This window comes from Bemisia tabaci, chromosome 4 (assembly GCF_918797505.1).
Source record: "Bemisia tabaci chromosome 4, PGI_BMITA_v3".
Taxonomy (NCBI): Eukaryota; Metazoa; Arthropoda; class Insecta; order Hemiptera; family Aleyrodidae; genus Bemisia; species Bemisia tabaci.
Window position 1 is genome coordinate 4081660 of NC_092796.1, and position 21954 is coordinate 4103613.

The following is a 21954-nucleotide window of genomic DNA, read 5'->3' on the forward strand; positions in this document are numbered from 1 at the left end:
TGGAAAATGACTTTGCTCTTTATAAGTAATGGCAGAAGATATCAGTAAAATATCAACTCTAATGACAGAGGTGGATTTACTTATTTCTTTATCTCTTGTCGCCTGTGTTCTGCCACCCTTACATCTCCAAATTGATACATTTTTCTTATTTAAATTTTTTTTGTGGCGTTTTACTTCGTACGGTGTTGAGATTGAGGCAAAAAAAGTCATCAGTCAAAAACCTGCTCTCTTTCTTCCTTCATATTACCCTCCTCCCCCCTCTCTCTGATTAAATTGGATCCTGCGCAAGAATGATTATCACAAAATTTTTAAACCTCCTTATTCACCAGGGTTTTATCGGTAAATTTTGTAATTCTTTTCAGATGACTTCACCGTTTTCTTACAAAAAGCACTATTCGTGCTGAGCCCAGAAGAGTCAGAAAATCCTGTCAGTCTCTAGGCTAGCAATGGATGATGGAGGAATTCTAAACAGCTTGGTAAGTTATTCTTTAATTTCTGTGTATTCTCAAACAACCTCAAATTATTTTTACCGCGAGTAACATATGTGTGGAGACTAATGAGATACATACATATGTCTGCTGAATTGCCAGTTGAAAGCGTCTAAAATGAGAGATATGACTGTTCAATCATTGATATGTGCCCTGTTGAGTGTGCATTGGCTGGGTTTTAGTCAATTTAGTCTGGGGATGAGCCAGTCTGATCACCTGTGCTCAGTTTTAATAAGGCACATTCAAGGATCATCAGAGTCTGGTCTATGGGGTATTTGAGAGCCCATCAGCTCATCATGAGTCAAGTGTTTTTACCGTCTCATCCAGTGGTCCTAATTCCATCCAAAACAACCCTGCGCAAGGAATATCTTTCATGGAGGAAATCTAATTCCTTCTCTCCAACATTGCATTTGAATACATTTGTCAAAGAATTTGATGTTCTGTTTGTGTTAAATTCCTTTGTTTAAGTACATGAAGCCATTGTTCCACTGCAAGCATTAAGCAGACTAGCCCGACAAACTGTCAATATGCACCAGAGGAAGTTGAGCATTCAGCCTCTTTGTTTTGTTTACACCGGTGTCACCACAATAGCTTTACCTATTACAAACAAACAAGACCAATCCACACAGGTCAGCCACAGTGCATCTCTTTAAAATCCATTCCCCATGCCCAAAACTCACTTGATCATAGCCAGTATGACATGGAATTGGCTTCTTTCATGAGAAATGCATTGCATTCAAACTTACCGCTGCCAGTGCGCACCGTGCAGTAGGGTTTTGCAACTTGTCTGGGAGAATGACTGCCGTTTGTGGATTGGATTGGTTTGTAAACAACAGAACACATGGCAAGGTGAAAATTGCAGTTGAGTCATGCATTTCTTGCATTTATCCATCAATGTATAAACATTCTCTAACATCACTCTTAAGAAAAATCTTCTTCTTTTTCAAAATAGTCAAAGCGCTAATTTTTAACTGTAATAATATCATTTTGGATTTCTATCATATCTGTCAAATCTATTCTACTACCTTTTTAATCTTTTTCAGGATCCAACTCTTAGCTTGTTTGCTCTCACATCTCTAGAGGTTAATGTCATCTGCATTGAACATCTTGGAGGAAAATGATCTCAATTGGTTAAGAGTATTAATTTTGTATTTCAACTTCAATTGCCCGACATACCATCTGTTCAACTTTTACGTTAAAACCAACACAAAAATGAAGTGTTTCTTATTTTTTAATCTTGCCATGAGGCTCCTCTCACTTATCTGGTGCTCATCCTCTCTTATTGCTGCAGCTTTTTATTAACAGCTGAAATTCTTCACTCAGATAGTTGGCATATTTTTGTATGGTTAATCTCTGCAATTAAGGCATTCATCAAGCTTTAGCCATGATACTTATATATTTCATTTGCATAAATTATTTTTAATCTCTGGCCACTAATTTTTTTTTTTTTTTTTTTTTTTTTGGTGCTACATATTTTGAGGAGCATTTTGTTTAACGAGGAGACTGAGGTAATAATAGGACAAATAAAGTTTCCGACTATGTGCATTTTTTTTTAAGTATTATTCTCCTTGCAGAATGTTAGTGATCTAATACTTTTTAGTTGTCCTATGAAGTATGATTAAATCATAAGGTGACTTGAATTTTTTAAAATTTTACCTAACTTCATGTGGCAAATATATTATTTGTAAGTTTTAGAATGTGGGTTTGTTGAAATTGGTCTTATGCATTAGTTTTATTCTGCTCGGAAAAAAATGTTAAATTCCAAAACAAACCTTTTTTCCTGTGGTAGCTCAAAGTGCTGGAGCGGACGAGGGTTTTCTAATGTGTTATTTTAGTTTTAAATTATTTTTGTATCGCCATGGTTCAGTTTTTGGAATCCAGCTCATGCATTTCAGTTTTATGATTACAAATTGTATTTTAAAATCAAATCTCTCAGTCTTCATCCTTTGTCTTTCAAGATTTTACATGTAATTTCCACCTTTTTACTCAGGGCTGTATTTATTGTCGTTTTTTAAATAGCTTAGTAAGTCACATGGTGACTGAGAAAGGTTTAAGAAGAGCCCTAACACGATACTCATTGAAAGGACAATTTTAATGAATCCCTAGTATGAGTCAACGGTTAAACTTTAGAAGTAGACTCTTGCGAGGGATTATGATATGCACCATTACATCTTAACGTAGATTTGTACCCACTTTAAAGTTGTTCAAAATCATAAAATTTCTTCCTTAGTATTTTTTGTTCTTTGCTGTGACAAAGCATTGTAATCTCTTGCTCAGGTCCATTTCCAAAGGTGTATCGCTCATTTTTACTCAAGATCCTTTTAAATTGCTCTCTTTATAGTACCGTGTCAAGGATCTTCCTCAGCCGTCCCTTAATCGTAATGTAAACCATAGAGGGTTTCCTAAGGGCAGGGAGCTATTTAAAGAACGACTAAGTGTGTGGCCCTAGCTGACAAATTCTCATGAGGAAAAGAAAGAATTCGTGATTATTATTATTCATAAGCATCATCACCAGCAGACTATTAAAGAGAGACACCTGAATGATTCTGCTTATTCTTTTGTGGTATTTTAAGCATCCATATTGTCCACATTAACTGGGGACAAGATAGCTTTTATAACTCAAATTTAGCCCTGAATTTATTTTTTTGATATTCACCAAGATGGGCTGCAGCCTGATTGTTGAAATTTTGTGTTTGTCAGGTTGACATAGATGACACAGGTTAAAAGGCGGAGCGTGATTGATCGGCTAGGTCTTATCGTTGCCTTATCGTGCCTTTGTCAGGTAGAATGGAGGACATACTGTCGGAAACTTAAGAGGTGCCGTTAGCTTGTGATGAGTTCAACCCAACATAAGCACGACAAAGCAGCGATAAAACACAGCCGATCAATCACGCCCCGCCTTTTAACCTATGTCATCCATGTTGACCTGACAAACACAAAATTTCAACAATCAGGCTGCAGTTGTCGCAATCTGAAGTGAAAAAATCCAATTATCTGTGTGGGGAAAGAACATTCAACAAATGTGAGTTGCGTTTTTGTTTATTGTCAAACTAAGATGTACAATTTAAAATTACAGATCAAGCCTTTCAAAAATAGTACAACAAACCGTAGGATGCTGTGAACCGTTAAATGTTTCACTGCGTCTATCCATCATCTTGAACAAACTTCACTCACCCTTGATCATTTTTTGCAAATTTTGATGATGCTCAAAGTTTATAGTACAAAAAATATAGCTTTTCTAAGATGTTATCACTTTTTACAAATTTTGGTAATTTTAAATTTAATGGTAAAAAGTAAGGTACATATTACAAAAGGGCATCAAATAAGGGTATACATAATTTACAGAACTATGAAAACATTTACCTGAATCGCAATGTTCAAAACATTCCTGCTCAAGTCTTAAAGTATAGCGAAGAAACCACCAAGCATCTATCATTGAAATATTTTGTGATTTCTTCCTCATACCAAATATTTCAAGCAGTGAAGCTTTGTTATATTGTGACGTAACAGTGTTTCTTATCTTTGTGCATTGCGATGCAGATACATGCTTTTCAATTTTTGGTTCAGACTTATTTTGTAGATGTAAATTCAAGTGCTTTTACAAACTTGAAATTATGCTTACCTATAATGCGCAAGTATAAAAAATTGCCTTAGTCTTAAATAGTTTCGACTTTCCAAATTTCCAATATTTTTGAATTTTTCAGAGCCTAAAATAAATTTAAAATCTGTAATCAACTTTTTGGATTCTTAAAAGAGGCTAATTTTAACATTTTTTTCCAAATGATAGTACAACAAGCTAGTTTTATCTCACCCATATTTTTTACCTGCGCTTTTTAATTCTTTACAATTCTTTGCCCTCGTAAAATAAGTGTGAATGATATGTAACAGCTAAAGGCTATCAATATTTTTCAATTTTTAAAATGATATTTTAAAATATAAAATAGAATGTACATGCTTAAATGAGGAATACCCAGCTTAAAGTTCTATAAAATTAGGTATGCATAATGCTGTATATACACATAAATAGGAAGCTTTCACAACATATGTACCAAGTGCAATTGAATCTCTTCAGAACCTGATCTTCCAATTTCTTCACCTTTTCATCTTTTTTTAGAAGGAAGAATGTTTTGATTTAGAATACAGAATGGGCTAGTTCATAAGAAATCAAGCAATATACTAAGTATGCTAATATGCTTTCTGTGAAAAAGGACTCTGCATGGTGAATCAATTAAATTTGGTCCTGGCTAAATTTTGGTCATATCTGATCTAATGTCCTAAACAACCCCCTGGGCATGATCGGCTTCGAAAATCAAATTTTCTGTGTGCTATTTTTTTAGGAAAACAGGACTCAAAAGTGAATATTTAAGCATTTTTACACACATTATCATACACTAGATTTTTTCAACAAGTTCAATGGAGAGAAGCTCTTCCTTGTCCATCAGTATAGAGGATGAGATAGATAGAAAGAACAAAATTCCTCCCATTGATAGCAGCACAGTGTCCATCGCACCAACTGCTGCTGAACTGCGGCCAAGCGGTAGTGCCACACCTCCATAAGAAAATGCTTTTAAAAGTGATGGAAAATTCATTTTTTAGCCCTGTTTCTCGCAAAATCAGCTCCCAGGAAGTTCAACTATTGTAGCACATCATGCCTAGGAAGTCGGAAATAATATCAAATCATAGGTATAAAATATAAAACCAAAATTTAGCCGGGGCTGAATCCTTTGATTTTTCATGCAAGGTCCTTCTCGGTAAAAAAGCATGCAAACAAAAAGATATTCAAAATTTTCCGCTTACAGAGGAATCATGCCAATAGTAATCAAAATAATGATTTCATAAATGATTGACACTTGCTGAAAAGTGCTTGGCCCTCAAATTTCCTGTTTCATCATCAATGGAGTTGAGGCTTACCATTTTGGCTTCAATTTGCAGCCTTAGGAAACTTTAACAGTGTGTAATAATTGTTAGTTGTGAACATTTATATCTTTCTCAGATTTTGATTTCACATTAGATTTGTGTGCATTGTTCTCGACAAGCAATTGAATTGATCTCTTTTGCTCTAGCCCAACGTCTCTCAATCATTTGTATGTTTTTTCTCACTCGATGTTTGCCTGAGGTAGCAATGATGTTTCTATATAATTACAGGACACTTTTTGGTTAAAATTTCAAAATTTCTTAGGTCTAGACTTAAAGTATGCTTAAAAATAAAAGAATGAAAATAAACATTATGCTCCGTGAATGTACAAACAAAGGTACATTAAAAAAATTACTGAGCATAACACAGAAAAAGTACATAAAACACATAAAAGACATAATGGAAAAGTTACTTCGATAAAACTTTTAGTTTCTTTGCAACTGGATTTTTTAAAAAATGTAGGATTTAATAAAATTTTGTGGATCTTTTAAAATCTACTAAAATATTGCAGCTGCGGTTAGTAAGTACAGTCGCTGTAGAGTATAGTTCTAAAACTAAAATTCAATCAAAAAATTTTCTCAAGTTGAATTTCATATCACTGAAAATGAAGAGTTTTTTTTTCAAATTTTCAAAATCTAATGTACAAAAAGTGTAAAATTATGAGTGAAAATGTTGATTTTTCATTTGCCGTTCAGGGTTCAGGTCTAACTCATGATTCTACATAAATCGTCCATGTCAGCTAACAAATATGATGTTAAAATTAGCAAATAAGTATACTGGTTTTAAAGTCACTCAAAACACTCCTATTTTCAGTGATTTGAAGCGTGAAAACAAATGACAGTCCACTTTCAAGTAATTAATTGGTTAATGAAGGCTGATTTATTTGCCTAAGTAATTTCTTGACTCTTCTCTGATTTAAAGTGTCAAAGTAGTGAGATGGATACTGAAGGCTAAATGAACAATTTGGAAGGTGGAAATTTTCATTTAAAAAAATCAAAAGTTATCAGAGCCGCAGATGTGTATTGACTGCAGAATCTAAACAAAAAAAAAAACAAAAAAAATCCTGCAGAATGCATACTCCACAATTAACTTCAAATTTTTAAAAACAGAAATTTTACTCATACTTACTTAGATTCGTTATTAAAATGAATTTCCCACGATTTTAACTTACACCTTTAATCAAAGAAAAGTCAACAAATAATGTTTGAAGCAGAAGCTCCTTCACCCTTCAGTGTAGTCATTTTGTCTTATTTGTTCAACAAGAAAAGTAAATACACCTTTTGTGCACCAGGCACGTATCTCAAAAGAAGAAAAAAATCACACGGAATACACTGATCAGCATATACTGACTAATAAATTCACCGTCAAAGAAATAAGTAAATCAACTAATTGAAGAGAATAATATTATAGTTTATCCTAGCTTTCACCTCTGGGGGATATTTGACCAAATACTCTTTGCCTTTTAACATTCATAATAGTAGCCGTAAACCATGTGGAAAATGTCTAAAAATTGGCTTTGCTGCTGTTGTTCACCAATAGTAAAAAGTTTCCGATTGTACTTTGCCTCAGCATATTTGTTCTGGAACAACTTACCATCAAAATAAACTTCACCTGCTATGTCAAAATGACCGGATGGATACCCACAGGCTGCATATGTTGTGATGACAGTGAATATTGTGAGGCTGATTGTGGACGCAAGACTGACCGACCGAGAATCAAGTGGAGTTGGAATAAACAGAGTATCAATGAATTCAGAACTGTAGTGGGGCAACAACACAAATGTTGCAATCAAAGCAGCAACCTCCCAATGATAAAGCTGACAGCGATCTTGGAGGTAGAATAATGTCGCTACCGGGATTATCATCTGCTTCGGAACGGCACCAAGATCAAATATCCAAGGACTAAGCCGCTGAGATATGGTTGAAGTGAACAACTCCCACCTGATACTCATCATATCCTCGGAGTTCACACTCTGGTCCCAAAGCTCCTCAAGACCAGGATATAGATTCTGTTGTGGAAGCTCTGCGCAGACAACTTCCACATTTTTCAGATTCTTTTGATTGTAGGCGCAGTACTCAAGAACGAGCTGCTGATCTTGGGAGCGGTCGCAGAGGAGAATGCCGTAAATCTTTGCACGAAGAGGTCTTAGAAGAAGGTTTGCTGACTGGTAGTATTGTAGTGTCAAATCTTCCAGCACAGGTGGACACACAACGGTCCCTCCACTCAAAACTGAAAAAATCATTGGAGGGTTGATGCAGCTTGTGTGGAGCAGCTTTGCACTTTGCAAATGAGGTGCACTGTAAGTGTAGTTGTTATTTAGATCGGTAACTTGTGATTTTGGATCCATGTAGCTCAAAATGCTTAGCCGCAAGGAATTTTCAACTTTATCGTCTTTCAAAAGGCGTGAAGCAATATCGTCCAAGCAGCTCATCACAGCAGGCCAGGGTGGGAACGCTTGTACAACTTCTGCAACCTGGGGGAACAATATGTTGCGAGGGAACATTGAGTGAAGGAATCTAGTTTGTTTTTTTGCTCCGGGCTTAACTGCAGAAAATTTTGGTGGACATAGGCCTGCATGAAACTCAAACAAGTCGTTCCGATCTACAATTTCATTCCCAACCAAAGTTGCAAACAGAGGAAGCTGATCAACACTTTTGAGACCAATATGCACTGCAATTGCATGCCGATTATAAGCAACAGTTGTCATTTTACTCACATTCAGTTTGTTTGCAGATAGGTATATGCATGATGCAGGAAAAATGATGTTATCTGTGTCATCACTCATAATTGCAAGACATCGGTTGGTACGGGCATAAAGGTTGATCTCCGCATCAACATTTTCAAGAGAGATATTCACCTGGCACTTTTTTGACAGTTGATGTTTCAGGAAAAATGGGGTCAAGGGCTTCATAGTCGGTGGTATGATATCCCAATCAAGGAGTTTTTGGTCTCTCTCCTTGTCCTGACACATCCTCTCAAAGATGTGAACGATGTGTTTCCGGCGTTCTTCAAACTTCCGAAGTCTGTACTCAATGCGGCTTGATACTGGACCTCCAGAGAAGAAAAAAACGGGCATAATACCTGGAAATCAAAAGTTTCATTTTTATTGGGCCGTCCTTAAACTACCCCCATCACAGAATTTGTCTTTTTATATTCTAAGAAAACAGGATCATAAATAGGTGACTGATTGTCAATAATATCGCAAGTCTTACTTTGCTCCAATTTATAAATTGAGAGGTATAAGTCAACTTTTTCCAGATTGGCCAGTTTTATTTTAAAAACCATGTGAAGAGTTTAGCTGTATGCTTTTTCAAAAATGCAAATTTTGCCACTTAAGTATTATTTATCACCTCCATTTAAAATGAAATTTTAATGCTCGTTTTTCATCATCTTATGTCAATTCAAAATATTTCTCCTTCACACTTATTTCCACTTTTAGTTGACATCTTATAAATATGTTGCACAACATAAATCGAAAAAGTTTTTATAGTTTTTTCAAAAAAAATTTTCCTTGACCTTTTTTATTGTTTTAAATAATTTTTATCTGTCACCAGAACCAAAAATGAATCCCCACCATATAAGTATTGAAAGACCCCCATATTAGTGATGAAAGTTTATTTTTGCTCTGACACTCTTATCCCGGCTAGTTTTACCTCTATTACGTCAGAAAACTTTGAAGTCCTTAAAACTCCTGAATGTACTCAAATACTGTAAAATTAGTTCTTACAAGGAGATACCCACCTTTATCATAGAGTGTTCCAACGAATCGCTCAAGTTTTTCGAGGTACAACTTGAATTGACCGCCACAAGCCCAGTCCAAATTTTCTGACAGGAGATAGACGATGGAGTCTCCATTGATGACCAGTTCTTGTCTTGTTGCAGAACGGCTATTCTTGCAATGTTTTTTCATGAGGTCAAGGATTGAAACTTCTGGGAAACATTCTTGAGGGCAGATACTATGTATGTAGGAGTATAGTCCTTTTACACCCATCTTAATTTAGTCTGCAAGCAAATAAAGAAATAAGAAAAAAGTAAATAATTAAATAATTCTTTAGAAAAGAGAGACGAAAGAAAACAATAATTCTATCTACCTTTGAAAAACTTAAAATGAACGCTGAAAATATCTTAATTGATTGCAATATCCGGTTTGCATTGCCACATGCCATTTGCTCATCTGCTGCTTTCAAGACAAATCTACAAGTTGATGATTGAAAATATATGTTAAACCCTTAATCCCTGTTTAAAAAGTTTTAAAGAAAATTTAAATATTCTCAGTTTTTGGGGCGGTTGTCCAGTGATAGATAGTTGTCCAGATTTTATTAAAGACAGTGAAAAATTATAGAGAGATCAGTTGGAAGGGAAGGAGGGCAGATTTGGGTTTTTATAGTAATGTCTCATATCATGAGTATAAAATCGTCCATTTCTTTCAAAATATTTTCAGTACCTATTTTCTCTCTAGCTCTTTTTTTTTTTTTTTTTTTTTTTTTTGAAAAATGGTTGATTCGTTTAAAATTTCTCTAAAGTCTCAAAAATAAATTTTGCTAAAAAATCACCTGAGGCAAAAAGTCTTATATTTCACAGAAAGAAAGAGAAAAAACCCGAATTTATAATGGTCAAAAGGTACCTTCTCTTCTATCCCTTTTCCCCTCAGTACGTAGGGCATTCAAAATCATTTAAATGTACTGCTCTCTTGCAGGGGTGCCATTTCAGTCAAATGAGGGAGGCAGAATTTAAATGGTAAATTTGATTAAGGGGGAATATTCTTCAGAAAATCTCTGACAAAATACTTAAACAACTAACCAGATTTATCGTAAAATAAGAGTCCAAATTTCCATCGTCTGGCAGCCCCCCCCCCCTCCTCCCCGAAGGTTCTTGTGATTTTTTGTAACACTCACGTTGAAAAATATTCTGAATATATTCCCATAGCTCCTCCCGCCAATTTCCTTGAAATAATAGTGGCCTTACTCTTGATTAAATCCCCATATATCTGTGGATCCCCATTCTATCTCTATCTAACGTACCCCTCCTCTCTCGGTCCCAAAGCCCTGCAACTCGTCTGAAACAGATACCGCCACAATCGTACTTTTAACACATTTTAGACGGCAAGTATTTAATAGAAATTCCAACAAAGTGCCTAGTATCCATAATTTGATTTTAGGATTGTCCGTCGACTGTAGAATGTAACATATTCTTCTCGGCACCTGTCTCATCTAGGCTTTGCCCGAATTCACGCTCAGCCATGTAGTAACAAAATCAAAAGGTAGGCAGAGAAATTTTGAGAAAGATTTCGACAATGCATATGATCGTATAGGTATACGCTCAACTCACCGGTTCGAACGAAGTTTCTTTTATTTATAGTACAGCAGTCACGGCGTGGTCAAAATTTAAAACGTAAAATCGGGATCACAGGTAGGATAAAGTTTTGTAAGCAAGCATCTTGTCTTGTGCTAATCAAGCAGTTTCGGTTTAAAAATCAACAGAGAAATTTTAAAAAGGTCAAAACACTAAAACATCATAAATAAAATATGATCATAACTGGAAATTCCGTCGCACTTGGTACAACTTCCTCAGCAGCGGCTTGTCGTACTGACTTGGTACTGACAAAGGAAACGACGGTTCCACTAAGTTTATCTTCTTCTCTTCGCTGGATATGCTATCACTTTCCATCTCTGTCCAGTTATCTTGTGATCTGCACCTTTGCTCGACGCTCCCGCCGCACAGTGGAACTAGCTAGAAGAAGAGGTCGGACGAGAATTTTTGAAAAAAATTTCAAATTTTCATGTTTATTCCGTCACAAATTCAATTTCAAGGGGTGTGCCTGAAAGGATTTTACGATAAAACCAATAGAGCCACTTTCAAACGATTTTGTTTCGCATTTTTGAAAATACAAGCCTTCAAAGTTTCCAAATTTTGTCCAACTTCTCCTATGGACTCTGTTCAATGTGCGCTGGGCTGAAGACGTATGCCTTCTTATCTGAACTTACGCGCTTTCACGCGTTTTTTGGTGCGTGTTTGTCATATTGTGAAGAATGCAACCGCGGGGTTCATAACATCTCGGCAGGAAACCGAAATCAAATCTCCTCGCATCGTGCTTGTAACCTCTGTGCATAATCGGCAAATATGTTAGGCTCTGGAAAGGAAAGAGGAATGTTCAGTGGCCTCCGAGGACAAGATAATACCTCCTATTTGCTCGCAATCGAAAAGCGAGCGGACTTCCGGGAGGAGGGGGGGGGGGGGCACACATGCGATTTCTATTTTGACCCGAATATTTTCCCGAAGAAGGGACTTTTCTCCACGTTTCTCAGGAATTTTTGCCTCCGAAAATCCACCAACGAATAGGTATTGCCACTGCAACATTTTGGACCATTGAAAATTTCTGAATACTTTGTTACCTTGCCTATCGATTTCTTTGACGGTTGCAGCTAAGAATACATGTCCATTTACATCCACATTTGCAGGATTTTTCAAATTTCCTTGCCCGCATGGTCACATTTGCTTCAAATGTGACTTTCTAGTTAATTTGTTTCATTCTCCTTCCCTAGTGTACATATTATTTACCTATAAATGATTTCAAAATGGAGGAAATTGTGCAAGAAATTCTCGGGTCTCTATGATATGCCCATATTTCTGCGGGAAAACATGGAACGCAGGCCTCTTGCCTCAAGAGAGCACTATTCAAGGGGTAAAAGTGTGATCGCTTTTAGAGTAAGAAGTAAATCATTTGTCTTTTTTCGAAAGCGTCAAGTGAACAAGAGACGGCGGGTGCGGCGCAGTTGCGCTCGCGTGGAGCAGGAGCGTCAATTTAAAATTTGGCGCTTTTTACTGCAGTTCAGATCAATAGCCAATCAGAAACCGTTATCATCTAAAAAACTAAACACAAAAAAACAATCAAATTTTGAGGTTAGTTCCTGAGTTCAAAGTTCATATTCAAAAAGTTTTGCGGTTTCGCCAGAGACAAGTTTCTGTCCATACAATTCTGTCTCATTCAGTGCATCTACTTCCTAAGTTACCGGAATGCCTTCAATGAATACAATTCGTAATTATCTCATCAATTTTCTCTGGGTCCTAAGCACAATCATGTCTCATCTCCACGCTTGAGCTATGCCATCAGCAGATCAAGTCAGCTAATCATGGAAGCACAAGAAATGATTATCGTAAACTCTCCTCGGAAGGAGCAAGGTTGAGGTTCACTCTTTCCTGAATATTTTTCTCGGTGAGCGCACCCACTAATTTCTTTAAGAATGGCTCCTCTTTTTAAGGAGACTGGGATTTTTGGGCTGTTAGTTCTTGTGGTTGAATGCATCAAATTTCACCGGACGGCCAATTTTTACTGCAGTCCCAGCCACAGAGGTGGCAACAGAGCAAAATTTGACTGCCTGTATCCAGTGATATCCTAATTGCTTCCGCAGCTGAATCCTTTCAAAGGCCCCAGTCTTTTTAGGGACCAGAAATTTTTGTTATGATATTGAGTTAAAAGGTCAGTTGTGCTGGTCTCAGAATCGTGTCTTGGTGCTTAACTCTTGCAGACCAGTTTAAAATAACAAGATAAGTCCAAACAGCGACTTCTTACGTTCAATATTAACCGAGATATTGCCCTTTGAAAAGTCCGGTTTTTGACATCATCCACCGCGGTAGTAACACCTGTGGTATCTTCAACCTCACCTACTTTCATCAGTCAGTGACGCGTTGGTTACTCAACGTAAAACTTAAATGAAATCAAGGTGGAAGAAACCACAGATGTCACTACCGCAGTGGATGACGTCAAAAATCCGATTTTTCAATGAGCGATATCTCGGTTAATATCGAACGTAAAAAGTTGCGGTTTGGATGGATCATATTATTTATAGCTAATCCATAAGAATCAAGCATCAAAACACGATTCTGTGACCAGCGCAATTGACCTATTATTGCCTGGCATGTCCAGTCGTTCCTTTCGAAAATAGAGAGGCCGTAACTACGATTCTGTGACATGGAACTCGGCTGCGATTTAACACGTGTTCCCATGAGAGAATGCATGACACATGTCCCTTTTGTGCTAATATTTTTTCAGGTGTTGATCTGATGCAAAAATTCATAAGAACCTTTTTGAAAGAAGATAAAATTTCACATCAGAAAACTGCCTAGTTCATAAGTTGCAATGTCTGATAATTGAGGAAGTAAAGCTAAACACGACTAAATACCAAAAATCGTCACCCCACTAAGATTCAAAGGCGCCGCTCATGCAACTTCGGCCGATTGACGGCGGTTCTGATTGATTAACACGGCAATTTCGCTACTAGTTTGACGTCATGAAACGGGGTTGTTATGGCCTCTCCATTCTCTTAGGCAACTGTCCAGTGAGCTGTTAGGCGCTGAATTAGGTGTCCATAGCAAAACAAAGTACTCAACTTTCTTCTGGCATTTCTAGTTTTGCAAGGTTAGCGTAGTCTAATGCTAACATGATTTGCTTAATTTTAGTTTTATAAAAGTGGAAACTGTATAGTTGAGTTAATAGTAAGGTCTCACGTCAGAGAATGATGTCTGCCTTTTCAGAATGTTTTAAGAGTGGTTTTTGACCGACATTTCAATGTAGAATAAATTGGTTCTATTATTTTATTTTATTTTAGATTGCTGAAGGAGTTGCAGTTTCTGTCATAATGCCTACAGTTATCGTTCTGGATGTTTCCTTGTCCATGGCCTGTCCAGTTGCCAACTCTGAGTCTGGCGAGGTCTACACAAGGCTTCAACTGGCTGTTAAAGGGATCAACTCACTACTTGATTATCTGGCCCTGCACTGCAAACTTGAATTCGTAGCCTTGGTTTGTTAATTTTCTCTTTTTTACATTTAGACAGACCCTGCATTATATTACTTACAAACTGCTTGTAAGAAGGAGATTTGTCAATAAAAATTCTCCATGAAGAAATTACCACTGAAAAGAAAGTTGTTTTAAAGAAAGACTGAAAGTGACAGTTTAAAGTTGGCTCTGACTGTGGTTTGATCAAGTTAAAAGGTTTCGATCCGCACTGAAGTGAGGAAGCCAATGGTTCACTAACAAAGGCAAAAAGGTGTGACTTGCAAACTATCAACTTCTAGTTGTCTCTACCTTACTTTTATCCTTCCTTGAAATGCAAGTAAGGTAGGCATGGCTATGTGCCATTAACGAAAGAAGACTGGAGAATTACTCACGATCAGCCCTAGTAGAAAGAGTGGGTAAAGTACATTGTCAAAATGCCTGAGTCAAGACAATGCCTCTAGTTTGAATTTGTTCCTTTTGAATCTGTTAACTGACTTTTTATTACAATTCATCCTATTTTTTTCCATTTTGCCCTCAGGAGTCCCACTCTTTTATATAGTGGATTTCTTATTTTTCCTTGTGAATATATCTCTACTGAAATATTTCATAGCTTTTAGATTAGTAAAGCCCGTATCAGACGATCAAAGTAGAGGCTGCAAAGAGACTCATCGATTGCCCTGACTTAAACCGCTGGCCAATGAGAGGGCCAGGAAAGGCATCGATGAACCTCTTTGAAGCCTCTCGTTTGATCGTCTGATACGGGCTCAATGAAAAGACAGGAGGTAAAGAATAATTTAAATTTGTCATTTATATTTAAGATAGATTGAGCGGTGTCAAGCTTCCGCAGCATTTGATTCATGAATTGAAAAAGTGACCTGTTCGGCATATCAATGGCCTAAGTGAGGAATTGCTTACCTATCTCCATTGTGGTATTTTAAAATTTCTGCTCCTATTTTATTTCTTCGGAAAGAAACAAGCCAATTTTATAGCTTGAAATTTATACAAGATAGTCTGCAAACAGAAAAGTAGTTCAAGTAAATCAAGTAAGTTACTTAGAAATTATGTTGACTAGGTATGCTGTTTTGCACTTTGATCATCAATATGCCCTGAAACACCTGTAAAGTATTACCTGTACTTGAAAAGTACATTGAGGATAAATGCAAAAAAGTGCCTTACATATTTTTCGTGTGTCGTTCTTTCCCCTCTTCCATTTATTATGGTAGCTTTTTAGACTCAGTTGACAAACACTCCCATCATAAAACTCCTAAGATCTTTATTCTGACTTGAATACTTATTTCAGATGACCTACTCATCTCTAGTGGATGTCATTAACCCATTCACACGCGATTTTGATCAGATCAAATCCAAGCTGTCGCAGATTATTGAGCTGGATAAAACTTGTTATGAGCCTGTCTTGACTGCCATCAATGGATTTGTTTTGCGCGAGTGGGGCAGCTCCACACCATGTCAGGTATGTGTTAGCTCTTGTGTAATGAGTGACTGCTCTTTTAGTGTTTGATCAACATACTGATAAAACCTTAAAAATTTTTTTCATCAAACAAAAATTATTTTGTCCCTTATGCCCTATTATGCTCAATCCGTCCCACCTACTCTCTTGAAATAGAATATCATTATGGTCATATCAATATCAAGCTGGAGACCATCAAAGAATCTTTAATTTGAAGGCGTAGGTCAGGAGCATGAGGCCTTCCAAAGTTGGTTTCCCAGGATGTTTTACTAAAATTGTCAGCGTTTACAATATAAGGGTCTCCAGTATGAGGAGGCAAATTTTTGGAGGGAAATGCATGGCTGCTCTCAGCTAAATAATGTGCAAGCAAATACGTCCATTTTTGCGCCAATTAAGGTAAAGTTTCATCATAATTTTGGAACGTTAAGCCCTGAGTAAATTCAAATAGCTGTATCTCAAAACTAAATTTTTTAAATGCTAACTTTAAACTGTTATAATGGTGATTTTGCCTTAAATTTTTGAGAATCAAGTGCACTAAATTTTTTATAAAAAAATTCCTGCAAGCAATGGTACCATATTCTCAATTTTGAGCTTTTTGGCACCAGAGTTTGCTCATGTATGTTGAGACTAATGTCAATCTCTGATCAGCCTTGAAGCAGCACCACTCAACCAGATGATACGTATGTTCAAATGGCACCTTTGATGTGTATAAATGGGAACAAAATTTGACTTTGTCTCATCACTTGATAAACGATAAAGCCCTAAGTTCGGTTTTTCCATGGATAGTCATCACAAATCACGTACTGAGTACTTAAATTTAGGAAAAAATATCTTGAATTCTCATCATTTGCTATCATCCTAGTTGTTTCTCCACATCTGAGTTATTACCTTTGTAATCCCCCTCCTCGAAATTAAGACTTTTATTCATGTGGAAATTTGTCCTGCAGGTTCTTCTTGTAACAGATGGCTCACCTGGGATTGGACCAACATCTCTGAAAAATATAGTTCAGTCACCTACCATTCCTTTGCCTTTCTCATTTCCTGGAAAGTTAACAGCATTGACAATATCAACTCCTAATGATGATCTGACACATCTGGAAAAACTGGTTGAGTTAGCCGGGAAGGAAAGTTGTGTTTTACGCCCTCACTCAGACCCAACTGCAGTTAATGTTGCATCTATGTTTCTGAGTATGGCAGAAGAAAACTACTCCTCTTTCACTGGACAGTTGGTCTGTGGAAACCTGCGGAGTAAAATATCTCTCTCTCCGACCCCCTTGGTAAGGAGCCTGGATGCAATTCCTTAATAAGTCAAAGTTTGAGGACAAAAAGCTCCGTTAAGTAAAACAATTAATTTTTTATCACTGTTAGATCATTTTCTTTCCACCTTTGGCACTAAATGCAACAGATTTTTCCCTGACAGCATTACAGTTGTTGAAATGTTAGAGTGTTGTGAAAGAGATCCAGGTGAAATTTTTAGCTTTGTCCGTAAACTCGAGTTGAAATGATTCTTCAATAAGCTTTGAAGAAGCAGCAGATTCGCAAAAATCTTTTTGAGCCGTCTGTACTTTCTTAATTAAACTTTCATAACTTTTTTCAGACTTTTCTCAATTTAAATTGAATGCAGCACCTGAAAGTTTGCAGTAAACTGCCTTACCTATCACACTGCTGAGGCTGCCTTGTTCACTGTATCATTTCTGGTGCAAACCACTCAATTCAGGCTTTTGCTCCTTTAAGCCCCCAATTTTTCATGAGGTTTTTCTCTGGAATTTTTCTGCCGCTCTATTTTTTAAGAGACTCTTAGACTCCGGTGCATTTTCGAATTCTCCAAGTAAGTTATAACTTTTATGTTTTTCAGCCATATATCAAACCAACAGACTTTGAAATGATTACCGTCAGTATGTCAAATACAATTGAGATCTGTGGCTTCCTGGACCTATCAGATGTAGCCAGCCCAGCAGCTGTGTCTCGCCATCTTGTCCTGCCCGAGACTAATTCTACTTACAACTATCCAGTCAAAGTCAACCCGAACTCTGAATCGGACGATGAAAATGCTGATGATGGCAAAGCACCTTCGTTTTGTGTTCTTCTTCACGGTGCATTGAAAGTGAGTATCCTGATTTATTAGTTGTAATCTTTATCATTAGGGCTGTTCTATCGGTTGTCGGTAAGCTACCGAAACAGTTCTGTCAAGAAAAAGTTACGACAAGAGCGCTCTTACTGATAGCGATCTGAGTTTTTGGAGCTGCCGAAAAGAAGCTGTTGCCATTTGTACATCTATTTTACACGCCGCTGCGCCAGTCAATCCGACAAACTAACACACGGGGCAACAATGCATTGAGTGCAAGCCCTCAAAAATCCGATAAGGCCGGCTGTTAACGATATCATCGTCACTGTCAGTACTTCCACCAGTTTTGGTAAGAGACGATACGGATAGCGTTCTGGCAGGAATTCGTTTGAACATCCCTATTTATTATAGCCTCAATTTTTATTGAAGCCAGTCTGGAAAGTTTTTGTTTTAATTTCTTCAACTTAGTTTTTTTCTAGACCAGTTGCAGAGGACTCCTGCTTTTTGAGGATTTCCTCCAAATTTTCTTTCAATTATTTTTAGGTACGCAGTGGTCTTAAATAACAGTTGCGACTACAAAATTAGTATTTATTTATTAGTAATCGACCCAAAAATAAATACATTCTTGGAGGCCAGTTCAGATTTTTTATTATAGACCGCTAGAAATGAACAATTCAAATTATTGCACAAAAACAAACAATCACATGTTGTTATCATCTGAGTCGTAAATAGTAAATGTGTCTAATTTAAATTTTTAGGTGGAAAATATGGCGGCACTGTGCCAGTTGGGTCCAGATTGGTTTGGGATCCTCTACTCCTGGGCAGACTCAAAAAAGAAATCAAATCTAATGTTAACGGTACTAGAACCTGGTTCAAATTCTGTGCCGTGGCTTGGCAATTTCAACTATCTTGGTCTACCAAAGAACAGGGAATTAGGTAATGTATACTCGCTTGTCAAAATCCAACAATTTCTTTATGTGCGCCTGGAAATTAGAAAATAATTGGGACTTTGTTCTATGGTTTTGGAAAAAATTGTAAATTTTTTTGGATGAGCGATTCAGTTAAATAGATTGTTTCAAGAAAGGCCCAAGTGCTTTGGAAAAAAGTTTGAGGAAATAAATTCAAATGAAATGAATCAATTTTCTTGATGAAGGTTTAGACATTTTCAATGCTATCTATTCGCACCTTTCTATTTTTAATACAAATAAATCCCAAAGGAATCTGACCTTATTGATTTTTGTCAACATTTGGCATGTGACAAACATTCCCTAAGAATATTTAAAGGCCATTAAAGTCTCAATTGGCATTGCAAACTTGACAGAATTGTTAGGAAAAAGTCAAGAAACATTTCGGAAAAGTCTGTAATTTTTCTCAGTGATTCTGTAGATACCTTGATTACTAAAGTTCTCTCTCAAACTTAAAAAAACCGGCATATCATCTCAAAATTCTATAGGATGTTTAAGAATTTCTCTCAGTATTTTCAATTAATATTGATTCATATTTATCAAACCATTAATGCTATTAGTCACGGCAAGACTTGGGGCACTATTGAAAAGTCGGACCTCTTTTTTGTGATACCATTTCCTAAAAGACTTTTTATTTTTTTCCTGTCTTACTACAGAACCAGATGAACTGTTCCCAATAAAACCAGCAGAGAAGAGAAGCTATGCTCAAAACTTTGTCGTTTGGATAAACCATGCAAGTCTTCTGTCGGATATTCAAAAAATAGTGAGGCATGCCAGAAAAATACCTGACAAGACACAGCATTTCTACAAGGTGAGTGTTGAAAATTTCTTTAACCATTTTTGAATTTTGTTCAGTTATTTGACTCTATGCACCACTAGATAGGGTAAGAAATTTATTACTACAGCAGATGTTTTCTCCTCAAAATTTCATTTAGAACTTAGCAGACGCTTCCAAATTAACTCATAGATGAGAAATAAATCTTAGTAGATTACATTATACATTCAAACTTCCCGCTCACGAAAAAACCACGATCAACTACCAAACCAAATTATGCCAAATTAGGCGTTGAAATTAACTCACATTTTTGACAGGCAAAGAACAAGAGCTTGGCTTCACATATATTTTCTGCCACTTCTGATACATGGTGATTACAATCTTAAAAAAAAGCCAGTGCACAGGTAAAGTCTTTCACTGTATAATATACCAAAATTAGTTCAGTGCTCAATTTTACCCAAGTTGAGTTTGGTTTTTTTGTAAGCAGGAAGTGTGAATCAATTTAGACGGAATCTGTCTTTCTTCGCATTTAGTCGAATGTGAAAATTCCTAATCCATCTATATGTAAACTTTCAATATGGAAACATGTAAGTTGGTACGGCATCCTGTTTAGTGGTCTATTGTTTTCTACTTGCAATTCAGTTGTATTTAATCAAGAGGCTTCTTTCATTCTTATTTTTTTCCAAAATCGAAAAGTCTCTGAACTATTCAAAACAGTCCTTTGAAATTTTTACCGCATTTTCAAGACTTAAAACTCATAACTAAAATACAAACAAGTTGAAGTATATTTACTACCAACTAATTTCTCCTGATAGCTCTGCGAATTATATCTTTGTCCACAATCATCTTTAAACATCAATAAAAATGTATAATAAAGCATTGGAAAAAGTTATGGATCCATCAAGGCATCTTGAAAATAAATGCAACACAGAAAATTCAGTATGTAAGTCAGTTACGTTATTCCAGTAAATTAGGATTTGTTTTCAACAAATACTTTCAAAAACTGCAAAAATTTGTTACACATGCAGATTAATTCCACCATTGAATATAATTGTTTTTGAAAGTGTAGGAACACTAATGGGCTGGAATCATGTTGAGTTGTGTGACTGTCTCCTGAAGTAAAACGTACACCTAGTTTTCCTAAATACAGTATCTCGAGAACCTTGTGAAATATTTCATTGAAGGTGTCTTCGATTTGCAGGATTCAAAATCAATTTTCTTGACAATGAATTCATAAGAGGCTATGATGTATTACAGAAAAAATTTCACTTTCTGTAATTTTCATCCTATAATAGATATCAAGTCTTCTTTAACCTTGTTGTTTCGTCCAACTTTGTTATCCTCAACATTTTTTGCAGGAATTGAACAAAGTGCGCCGTGTAGCCATCTCCTATGGCTTCATTGAACTTCTGGATCGGTTGGCGTCAACTTTAGATACTGAGTGCACTTGTTTGCCGGGTGGCGCCCACCCAGATTGCGCCTTACAATTAACGCATGCTGCAACAGCCTTAAGGAAAAGCCATTCCAGGGATCCAAAAAATAATATTCAGCCTTTACGAACTTCATTCTCTGCCAGGGATTAAGGACCATCTGTTATTGTGATGAGAAACGCCTATAGCTTTACGACCTTCCCTTGAAAATTTTCTGTCATAGTTGATTTAAAATTGGTAAAGGTTTAAGATTGGTCTACTGATGATTCAGGGTGTCACTATGGACCTAACAGTTTTACCTACATATTTCCGTTTACTAATTTGTATTCAGAGTGTTTATACCTATATTGTGATTACAATGATATTTCCAGTCCAACTAAGATTAGGTAATCCAAACAAAGACTGTGATTTATTTATTTTTCATAAGATGTAATCAATTGTATATGTAATGTAATATTATAAGATTTTATTCGTACCTAAAGAATGTAAGTTATTTTGTGTAACTCATAAAATTCAATCCTTGCCTCAGTTAAGGTAGGTCTCCTCTCTTCCTGACTTTGCTGGACTTGAGTTAGTTTGCAAGTTAGTTGAGGTAAATGCAATAATTTTCAATAATTGGAAGTGTATCCAGCCTAAGTTATGAGTAAAGAATGTTACCAAGTTACCTTGATTTAATTGATTCATTTCATAGCTTTCTAGATCTGACTACATTGATCCAACAGAGATCTTACGAACCAAATCAATGAATGGTTTTTCCACTTAAACTAACTTGTGAATTCTCTTGCAGTTTGACAAATTCTCATTTGAAAAATGCATCTTTTCACAAAAAAGGGGGAAAATGGGTTGCTACATAAAAATTTGCAACCCAAGTTGCAACAATAAATTAAGCACCTCTAGTTCTTTCGTTCTTTTTTGAAAATTTCAAATCTTTAAAATTTAAATAAAGCTTGTACTATCAATATTTTAATCAGTCTATTTGAAGAATATCTGCGAGCAATTAACAGTCTACCTATCAAAAAATAATTGTCATTCTCCTAAAATAGATAGCTTCACCAATGCCACAATGGCTAATAA

The 21954-nt window shown here is 36.3% G+C and overlaps 4 protein-coding genes across 4 annotated transcripts in view; 3 read left to right on the forward strand and 1 right to left on the reverse strand.

Annotated features, from left to right (window-relative positions):
* The window catches only part of JhI-21 (Juvenile hormone Inducible-21), a 55520-nt gene extending 53104 nt beyond the window's left edge, over positions 1-2416 (forward strand). Inside the window, exons 9-10 of the mRNA XM_019042715.2 lie at positions 363-476; positions 1532-2416. Of these exons, the coding sequence (XP_018898260.2) occupies positions 363-439 (77 nt within the window). The 3' untranslated portion in view covers positions 440-476; positions 1532-2416. The remainder of the gene's footprint in view (positions 1-362; positions 477-1531) is intronic.
* Positions 1-21954, forward strand: part of HemK2 (HemK methyltransferase 2) — a gene marked incomplete in the record, with an annotated part of 278137 nt that overhangs the window by 228271 nt on the left and 27912 nt on the right.
* On the reverse strand, positions 3512-11023 carry LOC109031231 (constitutive coactivator of peroxisome proliferator-activated receptor gamma). Its single transcript, XM_019042636.2, has 3 exons — positions 10732-11023; positions 9145-9405; positions 3512-8484 (listed from the first exon to the last, which is right to left on the reverse strand). The coding sequence occupies exons 2-3, from the start codon at positions 9392-9394 to the stop codon at positions 6866-6868; spliced, it is 1869 nt and encodes a 622-aa protein (XP_018898181.2). The 5' UTR covers positions 9395-9405; positions 10732-11023; the 3' UTR covers positions 3512-6865.
* IntS14 (integrator complex subunit 14) lies at positions 12299-21364 on the forward strand. Its single transcript, XM_019042637.2, has 8 exons — positions 12299-12616; positions 14010-14201; positions 15478-15648; positions 16593-16922; positions 17501-17749; positions 18469-18646; positions 19332-19486; positions 20809-21364. The coding sequence occupies exons 2-8, from the start codon at positions 14040-14042 to the stop codon at positions 21031-21033; spliced, it is 1470 nt and encodes a 489-aa protein (XP_018898182.1). The 5' UTR covers positions 12299-12616; positions 14010-14039; the 3' UTR covers positions 21034-21364.